The 17,092-nt window shown below is 41.1% G+C and overlaps 1 protein-coding gene across 1 annotated transcript in view; it reads right to left on the bottom strand.

Annotated features, from left to right (window-relative positions):
* cacna1aa (calcium channel, voltage-dependent, P/Q type, alpha 1A subunit, a) overlaps nucleotides 1-17,092 on the bottom strand; it is a 145,441-nt gene that overhangs the window by 42,021 nt on the left and 86,328 nt on the right. The window contains exons 26-38 of the mRNA XM_041778582.1: nucleotides 16,641-16,740; nucleotides 15,110-15,270; nucleotides 14,798-14,938; nucleotides 14,513-14,714; nucleotides 13,077-13,241; nucleotides 12,615-12,725; nucleotides 11,303-11,386; nucleotides 6,212-6,328; nucleotides 5,995-6,060; nucleotides 5,636-5,733; nucleotides 3,687-3,837; nucleotides 3,314-3,441; nucleotides 1,057-1,153 (exon numbers count right to left, since the gene is read on the bottom strand). Coding sequence (XP_041634516.1) covers nucleotides 1,057-1,153; nucleotides 3,314-3,441; nucleotides 3,687-3,837; nucleotides 5,636-5,733; nucleotides 5,995-6,060; nucleotides 6,212-6,328; nucleotides 11,303-11,386; nucleotides 12,615-12,725; nucleotides 13,077-13,241; nucleotides 14,513-14,714; nucleotides 14,798-14,938; nucleotides 15,110-15,270; nucleotides 16,641-16,740 — 1,621 coding nt within the window. The remainder of the gene's footprint in view (nucleotides 1-1,056; nucleotides 1,154-3,313; nucleotides 3,442-3,686; nucleotides 3,838-5,635; nucleotides 5,734-5,994; nucleotides 6,061-6,211; nucleotides 6,329-11,302; nucleotides 11,387-12,614; nucleotides 12,726-13,076; nucleotides 13,242-14,512; nucleotides 14,715-14,797; nucleotides 14,939-15,109; nucleotides 15,271-16,640; nucleotides 16,741-17,092) is intronic.

Genomic DNA, 17,092 nt, shown 5'->3' with positions numbered 1-17,092 from the left:
ACACAAAAACAAACCTACAATATTGTGCAGAGTGCTATGACACCCTCTGCTGTCCATCTATGTGATGATGAAAGCTCACAACTTGCAATTTCTGCACAGCTGTGGTGCTCTTTTAGTACCGTCTGTTTTTCCAGTATAGAGTTTGCACATCTACTAGCTATAATACGGTAGTTGAGCTCTAAGCCTGCAGCGATTGGTCTGACTCACAACCTGCGAGTCGCTCTGCCCTCCTCTGTCCCTCCCTATTGTCCTTCTTGAGGGTCGTCTCAGCAACGCTTTATTTCCGTAGCACTAGACATTTCTTTGACTGCATGGTTTTGACCTAAGAAGAGGAAAAGCGGTTAAAAAGTCCATAGAACTGTGACATCATGGTTCAGCATGGATACAAATAACTATCACCCCTTTTAATGCATAATTACATATAATCTACTGTAATGTTGAGCATCATAGAGGGAGTTGCTCAGTGGTTAGCAAGCAGCCTGTTACTCTTTTATTCCCTAATAACCATGCCAGTGTTTGTGTATTTTTTTATAAAGTGTTCTCAGTAAAATATAGAATCATGTGTGCATGATTGTGTGTTTGTACCCTAAAGCAGGGCAGAGCTTGACCTGCTTGGACAAGGACAGAGGGGAGGTGGAGGAAGGGGAGTCAATGCAGTTTCTGTCTTTCCCCCAACCCCCAAAAAACCAAGAACAATGCAACACTACAGTGGGCAACCGTAGCTCGCTACATTATAGCCATGGCTCCACAGCAAGCAAAAGAAAAGAATACTCAAAAGAAAAAAAAAAGAAAAGATTAATTTTACAATGTGTTCAGACTTCTAAAAGTGGATTTTTCCTATTTCACTGAGTGCATTTCACATGCTTCTCTGGGTGTCTGCATTGTCCCGCACATTCTCTCAGCAGTTCAGAATGCAGGTCGAAAATGGTTGTAAAATTGAAATGAAAAAGATCAAAAGAAAAAAAACAAAAACAAAATAAAGCGGCATTCATTCCATTCCCGAATGCTGTGGCTAGCAAGTGTGGTTGAGAGATTTTGTTTGAATGGAAGTCAAACCTTGCAGGCCACCCTATGAGGGCATTTCTTGCCTAAGCCGAGAGGCGGGTCGATAACTCGTAATAAACTGTACATGTCCTTATAATGAATGCGCCCGCTGCAAGAAGAATACAGGGGAGTTAAGAAACACGCACACACACACACACCCACACACACACACGGATAAACACACACATCCAGAGAGAAGAGAAAAACATTGGGTGGAAGAGCACATGAGTGACAAATACACAGCATCTGAAAATATTTTTATAACCTCATTCATATATGCACAAAACTCCTGAAAATGACCCCAATATTTCTGAACATGGGTGAGCAAGCTCAGGCCCGCCCCTTCCTGTACATAGACCACGCACAATGCGTAGGGCAGGGATCACCAACAGCAATTGCACAAGGGCCAGATTTTTTTATTGGCAGACATTGTGGGGGCCAGACTGTTAATTAAGCAAATATGATCTATTGAGATGTTTTGACTTCCTTTGTAATGTACCTTATTTTCAGGCATCTGCAGTAAATTCAGTCCCTATCGCCTATACTGCAGCCAGCCACAAGGGGGCATTTGAGATATTTTAGCCACATATTTCACAGGCTGTAATGCTGTGCATCACTGGGTTTGAGCCAAATATGTGCAATCCTGATTGGTGAAAAACACATGCAGTAAACAAGTCTTTTGTCTTTGATATCCAAGCAGGGAAATTGGTAGGTTGACACTGTAACCGGGACTTCTCATCAAGAACTGAGTGATGAGTGCATGTTTATCATACATCTTTTTTTACTAATAATGGCTGACAGGTGGATTTTTGTGAAACTGATGCAGCAAATCTAGATTTTTTTTTATCTCAATCAATTTTGGTTCTGAAAATGACAAGACATTGTAAATACCATAACATATTTTCCTCACATTTTCTGAATTAAATAATCTTCTGGGGGCTGAATGGGAAGCTGTGGGGGCCCTGATCTGGCCCCCAGGCCTCCAGTTGATGATCACTGGCGTAGGGCCTCAGTTAGGCGTGTGATGGTGTTAATTTCATGTGGCTGATGTAAGACCATAGGGTCTAGCAGAACAGGACTGTGGCTCCCCTGAAAGCATAATTTGTAAAGGTTTCATGGGGTAAAGAGGACTTTATTTGATGTCACAAAAATTTTAATAGATAGCATTTCGATCACACTTCGATCTTCATCAAGTCCAATTGTTCAAAGGTCAAAGGTAAATATCATAAATATTGCAGAGTTATATAACCACCGCCAGGACTTCAGGGGTCGGCCCCCTGAAATATTCTGGAAATTTTCAGGAGTGCATATGTGACATCTTATGTTCACTGTTAATAACAGACTCTGTAGACTTCATTTTCTTCTTCTTACTCTGAGTCCTCGGTTTCGACAGATCTTTACTTCCTCTCCACAGTCCTTCCCCTAAATGTTTGTGTGTAATTAAAGGATTGCAAACACAGAGTGGAAAACAAGGGCTTTGTAAACAGTTGCATGCTTAATAGCTGTTTAGTGTGCAGTTTCCCTCCCTTTTAATATATGTTCAACACCAGCTGTGTGTCTCTTCCTGTGCTGTGGCGGTTGTGTTAGTCTCTAAAGTAAGGGGTTAAACAGCATGTTAGCTTCATTTCATTATGTAGACATTATCTGATTTCTAAAACTGTAGATTTATGCACATTAAAACATGTTGAAATTACTCATTTTAGCAGTTTATCTGTCTTTTCATGTTTCTGCTTCCTCTCCTCTCCTCCCCCTGTTTAGGGCGGTCCATGTGCAGTCTACAGGACAGCATGAGGGCAACACACAGGTGCTGGAATACAGATACCATCAAACACAGGACGTCTACAGCTGAGCTGACTACAGGGAGCTTTGTTTGGAGCGTAGACGTCGCCACGGTAAGTTTTCAGCAGTATGCTGATTCCAGAGGAGGTGGGGGGTTTGGGAAGGACTGGGGAGCATTTAAGGACGGTTTACAGAAGAGAGGAGGACCAGGAGGAGGGGAGGAAGGAGAGAGGGGTTGTACGGTGTAAGAGAGAGATAACCAGATGCCTGATGAGGTTATGCTCAGATCCATTACAGCCCCCTTGTAGCTTTCTCTCTTGAAAATTAACAGACTGACATTGTTTAGCTCAGTTTCTTATATCTGCACCATTAATGCTCAACTATTGGAGGAAAATAACCCTAAATGACAGTCGTGTATGTGTCAGTGCTCAAGCCTAACTATTAATTGTTCTTTCTACGTGCGCCTGAAGGTGGGCATGTCACCACTCACCAAGCAGCAGGATCATACTCGGCCCATATCCTGACATACTCATCCAGGTGGTGAGGTCCCAGGATGGATGAATCTCTCGTCAGGTACTCAAAGTTGTCCATGATGACGGCTACAAAAAGATTTAGCATCTACATACAAACAAACAAAGAAGAGTTAAGCATGCATAGAAGAAAGACAGGTCTGTTATTTCAGCCCCCTGCTGCCCTGCTTTCTAGTAAATCTGCATACCAAAGCTTTTTTCCTTTCAGGTTTCCTCCAGCAGGGAACCATCATTGCTATTAAGTAAACTAGTTTCATAAATAATATAATATTAAGGGCAATAAAAAGGGACAGGGTGCAGATTAGGGAGTTGTGTTTGGTTGTACTAACTCACCAAGAATGAACAGAAGAAGATGAAGGAGACAAAATAGAGGTAGGCGACCTGGCTGCCACACTCCGGCTCTGTGTTTCCTGAATCCTTGTCACACTCTTTACCACCCAGACACGCCAGCATGATTTCATGCCACGCCTCTCCAGTTGCACTCCTAATACAACAAAACATGTTTGGATCACAGACTTGAATAATTGTGCAATTTGAGACAAAGTTGCTTGCTTATTTGTGAAGAGTAGATTTCTATATAAGGAGGAAATGAAGATCTTAAAAACAACAGTTTAAGTGATGAAGGATGGTCTCTGCGTTTTATCTTCTCTATAAACATGCATTCAAAACCATCAAAACGATCACTCTTATTGTCTTCTATGAACAAACCCACACCAGACAAGCATGGATGCGCCTTGCCTCAGTACTTTATGCCACTACTCTATTCCTGGGGCTGCTGGCGGCGGCTGGCCAGGTGTTTCCCTGAGAGAAGAGCGGTTTTGCCCATCTTGGCTGCATCAAGAGCAGCGCTGTTTGAGGGCACAGCAAAATAAATTTCACGCCATCTTTTATTGGAGTGTATAGCTGCTGGTTAAATACCACTGCTCCTGTTTTTTCACCTACGCTGTGAGGCAGGGAAGTGATCTTTCAGCTCTGGTATCAAGCACCTGGCAATGCAGGGGCTGGTGGGGAGTTTAACCCTTGACGCGCTGCTGTCAGTGTGGACGTCAGTGAGGACGGCAATTAAAGCCAGTCAAATGACGCGACGCACCATTTCGACGTTGGTGTTTTGGGCTACTCTTCTCAGAGGACACTGATTGGTGCGGTCATTCTCTGACTGGCTACAAGCATTTTTAGCTTGAAGCTGTAACTGTGCAAAGTCAATGGATTGGCCAGATTTGGTCTGTCATCAGGCGGATCTTTCTTGGAAAGCTTCACACTGATACGACTATGCTAGGCCTGAAAAATGACTGAACCAATCAGTGTTGTTTATACAACAATGGTAGCTGTTTGATCAGAACTGGACAGATTGTTGTCAAAAGAAGACAGACGATCCACACTGATAGCTTTTCTAGGAGGGAAGATGTTTTAGTTCCTCTCCTGAATGTCTCAGTATGAGTGCTGTTCACCAACCAGCTCCACTGTTAGAAAACAACAGCATCTGTGTGTTCAGCTTACATTGCATAATTCACTTACTGGAGCTGATTGGTCAGGAAAGATTGGCCAGCCAGAATGTTCGTCCGATGACCCTCAGAGAATTTTTTGAGGGTTTTGCGCTTCACAAACACTTTGCATGAATGGATGTGAAATATTTCCCAGTAGATATATAAAACAGACTATTAGGTGTGTCAGGTAAATTCACCTGATGACAGACATGAAATCATCAGCTTTGTAAAATTAGAGAACTGCTGCCCACGGCAATGCTGTGCTAATGAAACGCCATGTTGTACGTTTTTGTGCTAGTGGATTAGAGCTGGGCGATATGGCCTAAAATTGATATCCCGATATATTTTTGCTATATTTTGAAATGGTCTCTCTGTAGCTGTATTTAATTCAGCCCCAAATTACACTAGTTTGGTGATTAAATTAGACTGTTCTATTGGAATTTTAATAAAATTGTATGCTGAAAGGGTAAAAATCAATATTTTCTGGATGGGCGGGGGAGAGAGAGAGAGCTCTCTGCTGTGAGAGATGCATTCAGGGACAATGGGAGAAGCAAAACTCCAGCGAGAAATGCACGCTTACGCCTCAAAACTTCCACATAACTCATACTCAGTGTTCATGATATAATCATTTTATACATCGTGCGTGGCAAAAGCCGTGATACATCAAGTATACTCGATATATCACTAACCCCTATAGTGGATCTATGGATGCTGATTTCAATACCTTACTTTTTATCTGTTAGGCAATAAATAAATTGACACAGCTTCTATATGCAAAGAAACAGCACAAAAAAGTACCTGAAGAGGAGCATGAGAGCCTGAATGAAGGTCCGGAAGTTGTTGTGCTTGTTGATGGCGCCGTCTTCCTCCTTTTCAAGTGCAATATTCCCAAACAGCTGTTGAATGCAAAAAGAAAACACAGTTAAAACTACTTTCTTGACCCTCTTCATCAAGAAAAGGGGGCTGCAACACTTTAATACCTTCATTGGCATTACTATTATATTATGATTCTGTTATGCACCAAATCCTCATGAGGATTACCATCATCCTCATCCCCTTATCTTCCTCATCCTCCTCCTCAACATCATTATCCTATAAAAGATACTCAGTCTATCCTAGGAGAAGTTTAGTAGTTTCTAGGTTGAGCTCTCACCCACCTGCATCCCAATGATGGCGTAGATGAAGAACAACATGGCGATGAGGAGGCAGACATAAGGCAGCGCCTGGGGAGAGATACATTCGTTGTTTGGTACATGCATGGTATATGAGACTGCAGCTCATCATAAACTATGCCAAACTGGGTATGAGTGTTTCTCTAAGTTTGTGAAATATCCATGCATGTGATTTTTGTGTGCAGTATAATTGAGTTTGAACCTTGAAGGACTGGACAAAGGTCCAGAGCAGGATGCGGATGGTTTCTCCCTGCCTCAGCAGCTTGATGAGACGAGCCGCCCTGAACAGCCTCAGGAAACTTAGGTTGATGAAATTATTCTACAGTACGGCCAGAGCATATCGGCAGATAAAAGAGAGACATAAAAAGAACAAAAGAGAGACGCAGAGGGGCAGGGGTGTGGACAGAAGAGAGAGATGCAAGAGGAGGAAAGGGAGGATGGAAGGATTTGGGGATTGGAATGAAAATTGGAAGGGAAACAGGAGTTAGTTGTAGTACAAAAGGAGCAAACTCCTTCCTTCAGACAACATAAATATTAAAATAAATCAAACTGAGGAAGATTTCAACTCAAGACAAATAAAAGAATCAGGAGCCAAAGTCAAACAAGTCAAAGCAAACCAAACTCAAATCAGCAAGGCTCTGACAAGCTTCTCATGTCCATCAAAGTTAGGCAAAACCAAACGAAACAACACAAGGGAAAGGATCATCCAAGTCTAACTAGTTTCATCCAATCGGGGTTACATAGTAGTAATCGTGGTAGGGATGGTGAGTAGTTAAAGTGCAGGGATGTCAGGACGTTTCCTTAGGAGGACAACCAAATGCACTAATTCTCTCAAGGCAAAAAATGCAAATATTTCATCATGAAGCAAGCTCACAGCATGCAGATGTGCACCACACAAGGTAAAACCAGTAGTGCTAATGGCAGCTGATGCACCATCCAATACGATTGGCTGCTTTGGTCATGTGACATTCTGTGGTGATGTCACAGCCCAGTAAGAGCAAAAGTGTGGTTGAAGGACTAACTAAGGTCATTATTTCTTCACTTCACTCATCCTCAGTTGGATTGTGTTTTTTCTTTCATTCTATGCCAAGAAACACACGTGTAATTTCAACATACACGCCTGTTTCATATCAGCAACTTGCAAGTCAATTAATCACTAAGAATTTAGAAATGCAGAGTTCTTCAACCATGATTGCAGGAAAGAACCAAAGAATGAAGCTGAAGAGCAACTACAGTGAGCTGAAGTGAATCTTGAAGGGGCTGGCAGCAGGCACATGCAGGTTTCATCTACACTGTTGTGTGTGTGTATGTGTGTATTTCTGAGTGTGCTGTGAAAGCCAAAGACATGCGAGGGGCAGCATGCATCACTAGTTCTCTCTGCCAGGGGGCAAAAGCTTTGGATTTACTCTGCTGTTACTGGAAACACTCCACCAGTCACTGTTTATGTATCAGCATATACAGCCAGAGCGCCATCTTTAAGGAAAGATACAAAAGAATGAAACGCAGGTTCCTACTCTGGCTTTCTGCTACCCATCGGTCTGCATGGGTGACTTATGGGGGCCAACAGTGAGGGCTTAATTGGGTATAGGGATTTCTTCTCTGAACTTTCTCCTTTCTATAGGGCACAACTATCTCATGTTTACCTCAGATATTTTCCTGGTGATAACTCGGAGTGAGTTTGACAAACCCTGAGTATCTTTTTATCATAAGAGATCTCTCTAAAGGCCTTTGCACACTGAGGGCCAGATCCACAGAAGAATAGCACTGCTTTTTTGTGTGTCCTAAAGGTTTGCAAATGGTAAAAAAGATCTGATCCACAGAGCACACGCAAAGGGGAAATCCAGGCTAACTGCACACAAAATCCACGCTAACTGCACACAAAATCCACACAAACTTCTCAGCTGAGCAGACAGTGCCCTAAGTGTGTCTGTCCCGTTTGCATGTAATGAGAGAATAACAAAAAAATTCAGAGCAAAGTTACTCCCCTCATATGCACCTAAGCCTCTGTGCTGACAGCAGCTAACTCATAAAGGCCGGTGTTAGCTGCCACAGGAGGTCAAAGAGGTGCAATTCAATGTCAGATGAAACCAGGGATTAAATCTGTACTCTTTCTTTCTTTCCTCTCTCTAAGTCAGTTGTGACTGTGTATCCCGTGATAAACTTTTTATTACCAACCATAGGCTGTGGAAGCGGTAGGACATGGGTTTAACCCCCCCTGAGCAATGATTGACTCCCAAACATGAATTTATCTGATATTTATGTTTTATAAAATATTTTAACAACAGCAATGACACCAGTATTTGGTTACTGTTTTTTCCTCTTTTATCCATCTCTGAGTCGTACAATCATCTAATGTAGTGGTTCTCAACTGGGGGTCTGGGCACCCCTGGAGAGGCTGGACCCTGTCTGCTCCATCTGATGTAATCAAAATTAGTTGTACATATGTTCTTTTTAAAATCATGATTAGAAACATAATGTGCAACAGTGCATAAGGACCACCCTAGAAGATTAAAAATCAAGAGGATCATGTTATTTCTGGGAAAAAAAGTGGAAATGTTTGGTTGGAAAAATAGCAACTTCTGAGATTGTTAAGTACAAAGTTATAAGATAAAACACCCCACAGAATTTCAGAGTAATAGTAACAGAAAATCCTGCTTGGTAGTGTAGCCCCTTTCCTGCAATCAAATCCCTGAGAATGTTTCTTCCAAATAAAGGATGAAAATAATAACTCAGGGATATAAAAAGAGATTCAGTGATTGGTAGAGAGATCAGTAACGCAGCAAACATGTCAAACATTCAGAGCTAACTCAGTGTTGGGGGTTTTGGGAGATGAGGGTTAAGCAGAGCATGCACGTTTCACAGCTCGAACACTGGCTGGGATGCAGATGCAGTAAAATAAGATCTCCAAAAAATTACAAACCATCTACATGTGGATGTTGCAGACATATGGTTTATAGCGGCAAATTTTTGGATTTTTGGTTGGTTTGAAGATCAACCAGAGAGATTGACCAAGCCGGTTGTCATGGGTGGACACAGAGGATTCATAGTGCATTTTGATTGGACGGAATCGCAGGAAGTAGTAGTTGATGGGGGAGGGGAGAAGGGGGTAGAGGGGGGAGTAGATTACAGAAGATCATCGTTAAGTTTGTGGACGATTTAAAGAAAGCATGTAAAAAGATAAAAACAAGAAAGAAATCAATGGTCATTACAAAAACAAGTTAGCAGAGCAGCATGTTACACAGCAGGGATACCAAGGATTATCACAGCAGAGTGTTTGTTGATTTAATGTGAATAAAATATCATTTCATACCAACACTGAGGCAGACTAGTGAGTGAAACATTTATCATATTCTAGCTGCAGCATCAATGCCTTAAAGGTGCTTGAATCAGTGGTATCCCTTTATTCCTTTGGCATAACATCAGGTTCATTTATTCCAGAGAGTCAATGCTGTCGATTAAAGGCTACACAAATATGACTTTCACTGTTTAACTCTTGTTTTTACCTCTCTGGATCCAGGGAATTTAAGATATTTTACATGTTTTATACATTCTGTATCACATTATCACCAGAGCTACATGTAAGCTATAACACCTAGAAGAGCACTAATTTTCTCTCCAGTTTAAATTCTATTTTTGAACAGTCTCTGTTGATCTGTCTGCACAATCTCCAGAATAATTTCTCAATAAAAATGCTACAGAAATGATCATCTTCCACAAATAAAGACCTTGTCCTTACAGCACATGAGCATCTGGAACCCTATGAATCGGATGCTTTCTGTCCAGACTGGGTAGTTTTGTAAAACAGTTTTACTTCTTTTGTACTTCAATAAGTTTTGCAATTCTGTCTGATTTTGTTCCTTCTTTTTTCCCCTAGGTCGGGGGTGTCAAACTAAACCACAGCAGGGGCTGTATTCTGGATTCAGGTCTAAACTGAGGGCCTAACAGGGTCAACTTTTTAACCATAAAGTTTAAATGTTCATAATCTGAGAAAAGTAAATGTATTAGTTAAAAAAAGTCAAAAAAATAAATTGAAATTGAAAAATTATGTTTTTTTTAAAGGCAAATATATTAGAAAGAAAGTAAAAATTCTGAATTTAAAAGGTCAAAATATAGAATAAAATTTGTAATCATGAAATAAAAAGTCAAAATATGATTCAAATTTTTAAACTGTGAGTCTAAAAGGTCAAACTATTGGATTATGAAGTCAAAATAAGGACAAACTACAAAATAATTAAAGGGTCCAAACTTGAATTAAAATTTTAAATTATGATTCTGAAAGCTCAAAATACGAAATAAAAACTCAGAATCGCAAATTTGAGTCACTATTGTGAGATACAAAATTGAAAATATGAAATTAAAATGCATTCCTGACTTTTTATCTTATAATTTTTACTCCTTACTTTTTCAGATTTTATGACTTAACAAGGATATCTCAAATTGTAAAGGATAAGCAGACATTTTTATACTTGAGGAAATCTGCAAACTGACTGGCTAGTTATAACAGAAATATCATATGATCTTATGGGCCGGATTTAACTGTTCCACAGGCCAGATTTGTCCCCTGGGCCTTGAGTTTGACACCACTGCACTAGGTCATGATTACACATATAACAATAATCATCCTAAATTGGTATTGTGAGAAAATGCCAAAGAAAACGATTAAAAATAAAGACATAAGAAGCTTATTTTGAATATGAAACGGCAGACCCCCATCAATAAACTCACTATGATGTCTGTGTGTCTCATCGTCTCTAGTTTAGAGGAATCTAACACCATAACCTCACTCTGAACCCTGAATCTGAGCGATTAGACCTCAAGCTAAGACGCTAATGGGCCCAATATGTCAGCAATTACTTATTTCTTTTCTTGTCCAGTTTTGGACAGTCTTGTCCAGAATTGTCAGACAGCCATTACCTGATGATTAACAGATGTTTAATGTAACCTCAAAGACTCTACGGGAGACCTAAGATGCAATCTGATGATCTGATTGGCTTGCAGACGTTTTGCAGTGGCTGCTTCTTGCCTCGCTGTCTGAGGCTGAGCGTCTGGTTCTCTCCTGTCCCACCAAGTGGGACATTTATGTAAGACTTTCAGAAGATGTTGATGCATGACTGAGCAATACAACCCAGGACTTGACAGCAGCTCTAAATCCCGCTGTCTGTAAACTCCACATCTGCTCTAATGTATGTTTGGGACATGGAACCTTACATGTTTAATATTCACCTAGTTAATGCCCTTTCTTTCTAAATCATGCCAGCAGAGACACAGAAACGTCCCAGATCCTGATACTTACCCCAAGCTCTGTCACTAGGATGTCCGTGATGCTGCCCAGAACTGTCACACAGTCAAAAATATTCCAGGCATCTTTGAAATAATTCTGTGAATAGGAAAGAAGAGGAATATGAAGACGAGAGAACAGAGGGAGGGATGGAAACAGAGGAGGAGAGAATGAGGGTAAAGAGTGAAAGAGAGAGCAGAAAAACATGAAGTCAGGGCCTGACGGGAGCAGCAAAGAAATTAGATAAGACAAATGGGCCATCAGTGATGCCATGTTGGACTTATGCCAGCAGACGAGCTTGGGACAACTTGTACTGCATCAGAGCCACACAGCAGCCATCGGATATCACACGCTGTACGTCTTCTTCATCATAAACCAAAGTCTATCCCTTCTATTTCACTCAACTAAAAGGCACTGAAACCTTAACGCACATAAAAACACATTCTCTCAAAGACTAACATGATTTTTTAACTCATAAAGATCCACAGAGGGATATTGGAGCTGATGAGTGAGTTCTGCTTTCTTTCGCCTGCAGCCAAAGTGTGCATTAGACAAGAGGAAGGATGAGAATAAAGTGAGAGAGGTGGCTATCAAAATAAATCACCTTGACAATCTGAGGTCCCGAGCTATTTATGTGTAATCTCCACCCTCTATGTAATCTCTGTGTCAGAATTTACCGCCTGCCTGTCACTCATTATGGCATTACTCCGTCCTTACCCTCGCCCCACACTCATCACTAAACTTTCTCCTCTATCCGTTTGTCTGTGTTCCTCCTCTGCAGATCTGATGACCGCACACTTCATTACAACTTCACTGTTTACTCCGAATTCCCTGCTATAATATGAAGGCAAAGTCAACAGCCTGTAAATATTTGGGGAAGGTTTAATGGAATTAAAACATGGATATCATCCAGTTCTACTGGACAGACTGATTTATTAGATGTAGCTGAGATAGATTTGTAAAATTCCACATTATAGTTAAGGAGACTGATGAGGAAAGAGAGAACTTTTTTGGTACAAGGTGAAAACTGTAACTGTAAAACTGCTGAACATGAGACAGCCAGCCATACAGCTAAATGCTGCGTCTTCATTTTTTTAGTATGATAGCTGCAGGGATACACACTCTGCTGCTGGATTGTTTTTATCCATTGGGTGGATCTGAAATAAGCTTAACTTTGGTGGCTTAGAGATTGTCTTGACTTTAATACCTGATAGTCCTTAATAACATATAGATAAAATGGTGTAATATAATAAAAAGAGCATATTTACTGCACTTTACACAGAGGTAGAGGCTTACACTGTCAACACAAACACGCAGAAAGACTCACCAGAGCTCCGAAGGCGATGATCTTGAGCACACACTCCATGGAGAAGAGTGAGGTAAACACGATGTTCAGGTTGGCTAACACAGCTTCATAGGTGTCAGAAGCTCCGTCATACTATAAACACACACAGGCAGGCACACATTCATAACAACAAAACCAGAGCGCAAACACAAACACGGGATGGTGAGGATGTGTTATTATGGACACACACACAGACACACCGAACAGAGAGGAGACAGAGAGGAGGAATATGAAGACAGACACAGTCCAACACACCCAGTGGAGAGTCATTAAGATGTTTTTAACACAGGAAATCACATACACAGAAACACGTCCAACCACACTAGTGTTGGTGTTAGTTACTGAGAGGCAGTCAGAAATAAAAAAATAATTCTAACATTTCATGTTTAAGTTGGTTTATTTTGTGTATATGTGGGCATTAATGCTTCTGAGTTTACATTCTACCTTCATCATCAGCACCACTGTGTTGAGCGCAATCATGGCCATGATGGTATACTCAAATGGCGGTGACACCACAAACTCCCACATCTTGTACTGGAAGCTCAGCTTGTTCTGAGGCATGTGTCGCGTCAGAGGCCTGGCGTTGATGGCGAAATCTATACAAGCTCTCTGCAAAGGGAAAACAAAGGTTTTATTCTCAGCAGGCTTTCCCTTTTTCTTTTAACACCACAGTTGATTAAAAGGTTATTTTAGTGTTGTAAAATCTGGTGTATGACCTGCACTATGACCTCCACCAGTAGGGGTTGGCATCACTTTTTTACTGCTTTCTCACATGTTATAACCATGTATTCAAAAAAAAAAACCAAAAAAAAACAGGAAGTAATCCATGAAGAAAATAAACCGTGGGGAGCATTAGGTTGACAGAGAACACTCCTTGGTGAGGACGAGGTCAGTGTATTTTCTAGCAGCTCCATTTCCTCTTGAGACTAGCCTCAGAGATAAAGAGAACTTCTTGTTTCAGTGACAACATGGAAAAACAGGAACATTTTAAAAAAATGGGTGAAATGTTTATTTTTCCATTTATGTTATTTCATTTACTTGTTTTAATGAAATACTTGAAGTAAAGGAAATCATGTGGCTGAATGGGAAAGGTGAACATTTTAAAATAAAAGCCCTCATGTCAAAATTAAAGCATACATAGCTATCCATGGTGTTTAACAGTATAACAATAGGCCTATTTGATCGATAAAATGTATTTAAAATAATGCTCCAGGAAGATGGTTAAACCTTTTCCCCTTTAGGCGAATTTGTGGCCTATATACCTGGGTAGCTTATGCACTGGATTGTATAGTAATTATTTTCGGACAAAATTTAAGCACAGTAGAGATGGAAAAGAGCATGAAATAGTACATTTAGAACAAAAATATTTAACCGCATAGAATAAGGCAGGGTGAGATGTCTATAAATATAATCTCTGATGAGAGCTGTGCTGCGTAAGTGTTACATTCAAACATTTATTTTGAATTAAAAGGCAGTACACCGGTCCCTTCCCCTGCTTTAGACATTACCTCAGTGGTCAAAATGTACAGCAACACCAGGCTAAAAAGGCACGGGGTCCTGAATTGGGAATGGCTCTTTTTAAGTTTCATGGTATTTTTCTTTTTTCAGCTGTTCCTCCACCACTCAGATGCAGTATTTCAAAGTATCTAAGGTTGAATGATGTTAAATTAAAGTTACGCCTACGCAGGTAGTCTACAGCAGCCAGAAAATGGGATATGGTGTATATATGGCACAGTATTCTGTTTCTCCAGGTAGCAAAACCGCGTTTCTCAAAACCGGGATACTGTAATATCCTGGTTTCTGAAGATGTAGGCTATACATGCACAAAGAGAAACCGGGATACTCAAGTCCACCTAAACGCAGTCTCTTTCCTCACTCACCTCATTCTTTTCTAAACTATAGTCCTCCATCATCTTGTCTCCTTGCTCTTGGAATGTGATGATGATGAGAGCCACGAAAATGTTGACGAAGAAGAAGGGGAAGACCACGAAGTACACCACATAAAAGATGGACATCTCCATCCGGTACCCCGGGCTCGGACCCTGATTCTCATAGGTCGCATCGACTGAATGCCTTAGCACCCTGACAGAGGAGAGACAGGAGTGTTATGGGCCGTCAGAAGGATAAATAAGAAGATAGTGAGGATAAATAAGATGTGGACTTACTGCGGCCACCCCTCTCCAGTGGATACGGTGAAGAGAGTGAGAAGGGCCCAAGCCACGTTGTCGTAGTGGAAATCGTACTTCTTCCACTCCCGCTTCTGCGCCTTCACTTCGTTATCACGTTCATACAACAGAAATTCGCCTCTGGAACACAAATATCAACAACTTTAGTGTTAAAGCTCTGATTATTTGTTAAATTCAAGAATTTTTGTTGTCATTTACAATCAGAAGAACAGTCAAGTATCAAAGCTCTCAATGCACTGGAGCTCAATATCAAGGTGGATTTGGGGTTTTCATAGTTGGGTGTTTCCTGACCTGCAATCGCGCTCAAACTCTTTGGACTCATCGGTGCAGAAAAAGAAGCGTCCCTTAAAAAGCTGAACGGCCACCACAGCAAAGATGAACATGAAGAGTAAGTAGACGATCAGGATGTTGAGCACATTCTTCAGAGAGTTCACCACGCAGTCGAACACAGCCTGAGGAACGAGGAAAAGCAACAGAAGGTGGGATGATGGTTAAAGTCAGAAATACGCTGGGTTAAGGCTAAGCGATATCAGAATAAAGGGACACCCAGATGTATTTCCTTTCTGCAATACATATATGAGAAAATACAGGAAGTTTTTCCAGAGTAATACAGAGAGCTTTTACAGGCTGAAAATAATAAACACCTGCAGTCAAAAATCCACTATCTCAGAATACTAGAATATTACAAAACACCAATCAAAAAAGGATTTGTACTACAGAAATGCTGACCCTCTGGAAAATTCTGTTCATTTATGCACTCAGTACTTGGTCAGGGCTCCTTTTGCAGTAATTTCTGCAGTAATCTGACGAGTCATGGAGCCGATCCATTCTGCTGGGTCGTTATGAAGCCCACGTTTCTCTGATAGCAGCCTTCAGCTAGTCTGAACTGTTGACTCCAGCGTCTCTTTCTCTTGAAAACAGCCCAGAGATTCTCTATGGGGTTCAGGTTAGAATCAAACACAGTACTACCATGGTCAGTAAACCAGTTTCTTGTGGTTCTGGCTTCAATGTGGGAAGGTGAAAAGGAAATCAGTATCTCCATAAAGCTTCTCAGCAGATGGAGGCATGAAGGTCTCTAAAATCTCCTGGTAGACGGCTGACAGCATTGACTCTGGACTTGGTAAAGACCAGTGGACCAACAGCAACCCAAACCTTCACTGACTGTGGAGACTGGAAACAATGGACTTCAAGACCTAAAGGATTCTGGGCTACTTCTTCCAGACTCAGGGACCTGGATTTACAAATGAAAAGCTAAATGTACTTTCATCTTGTAACAGGACTTTGGACCGCTGAGCAGCAGTCCAGTACTTGTTGTCCTTAGCCATGGTGAGACCTTGATGACGTTGTCTGTGGTTCAGGGTTGGCTCAACACTAAGAACACGACAAATGTAGTCCATCTCCTGGACCTGCTTGTTTGGTGGCTCTTGATCCACTGACTCCAGCCTCAGTTCTTGAATCTGCTTTGTTTGACAATCCTCTGGAGGCTGAGCTCATCCCTGTCCCAACTTTCTATGAGTCTGCCCTTCCAGCAGTAACCTTCTGTGGCTTACCCACCTCCTGGGTCAGCAGTTTTCCCAATGATTGTGGTTGTGGGAACTGAACCAGAGTGACAGAATAAAGGCTCAGGAAACCTTTCAGGGGTTTTGACCTCCTTTTAAGACTCAAATCACTGACAATGAATCAGACATTTCTGCAATATTCTTATATTTTGAGATAGTGTTTTTTTTTAAAATGAACTTTTCATGTAAAATAACCTGTTATAGCTTTCAGGTTAACACTGATAGTTTGAGTCTTTGCTCAATCATTCAGTATAGAAACATACCTTTAGTTTTGGCAGACGTTTGATAGTCTTCAGAGGTCGTAACACTCTCAGTACTCGCAGAGACTTGATGGTGCTGATGTCTTTTCCTTTACTGCTCCCCCTGCATGTGAACACACACCAAATACACACACAGATACAGAGAGTCAGCGTGTTCAGGCAGAGGTGGCAGGCTTAGTCGTCTCTAAACCAAAATGGCAGTGAGCAGCCGTTCTTTGATGGTGTTTTTGTCCGAGTTAACTCAAAAAGAGTAACTTCGTCTGGGTTAAATACATAGAAACACATGCAGCGTTGATATCGTATCACACTGTACTAAAGCCTTATTTCAAAGAGTGAGGTTAGCATTGTAGCTGCATGCTAGAGTAAGGTGAAACTTCACAGGAATAGCGGACGTCATTCCTGTCTTAATGCTATCTCGTATATTCACTTCTGATTACTTTGCAAAGTATTTCAAT

The sequence above is a fragment of the Cheilinus undulatus genome, linkage group 21, assembly GCF_018320785.1.
Source record: "Cheilinus undulatus linkage group 21, ASM1832078v1, whole genome shotgun sequence".
Lineage (NCBI taxonomy): Eukaryota > Metazoa > Chordata > Actinopteri > Labriformes > Labridae > Cheilinus > Cheilinus undulatus.
The sequence above is the reverse complement of the archived record's forward strand: the minus strand, read 5'-3'. Positions and strand labels throughout refer to the sequence as shown.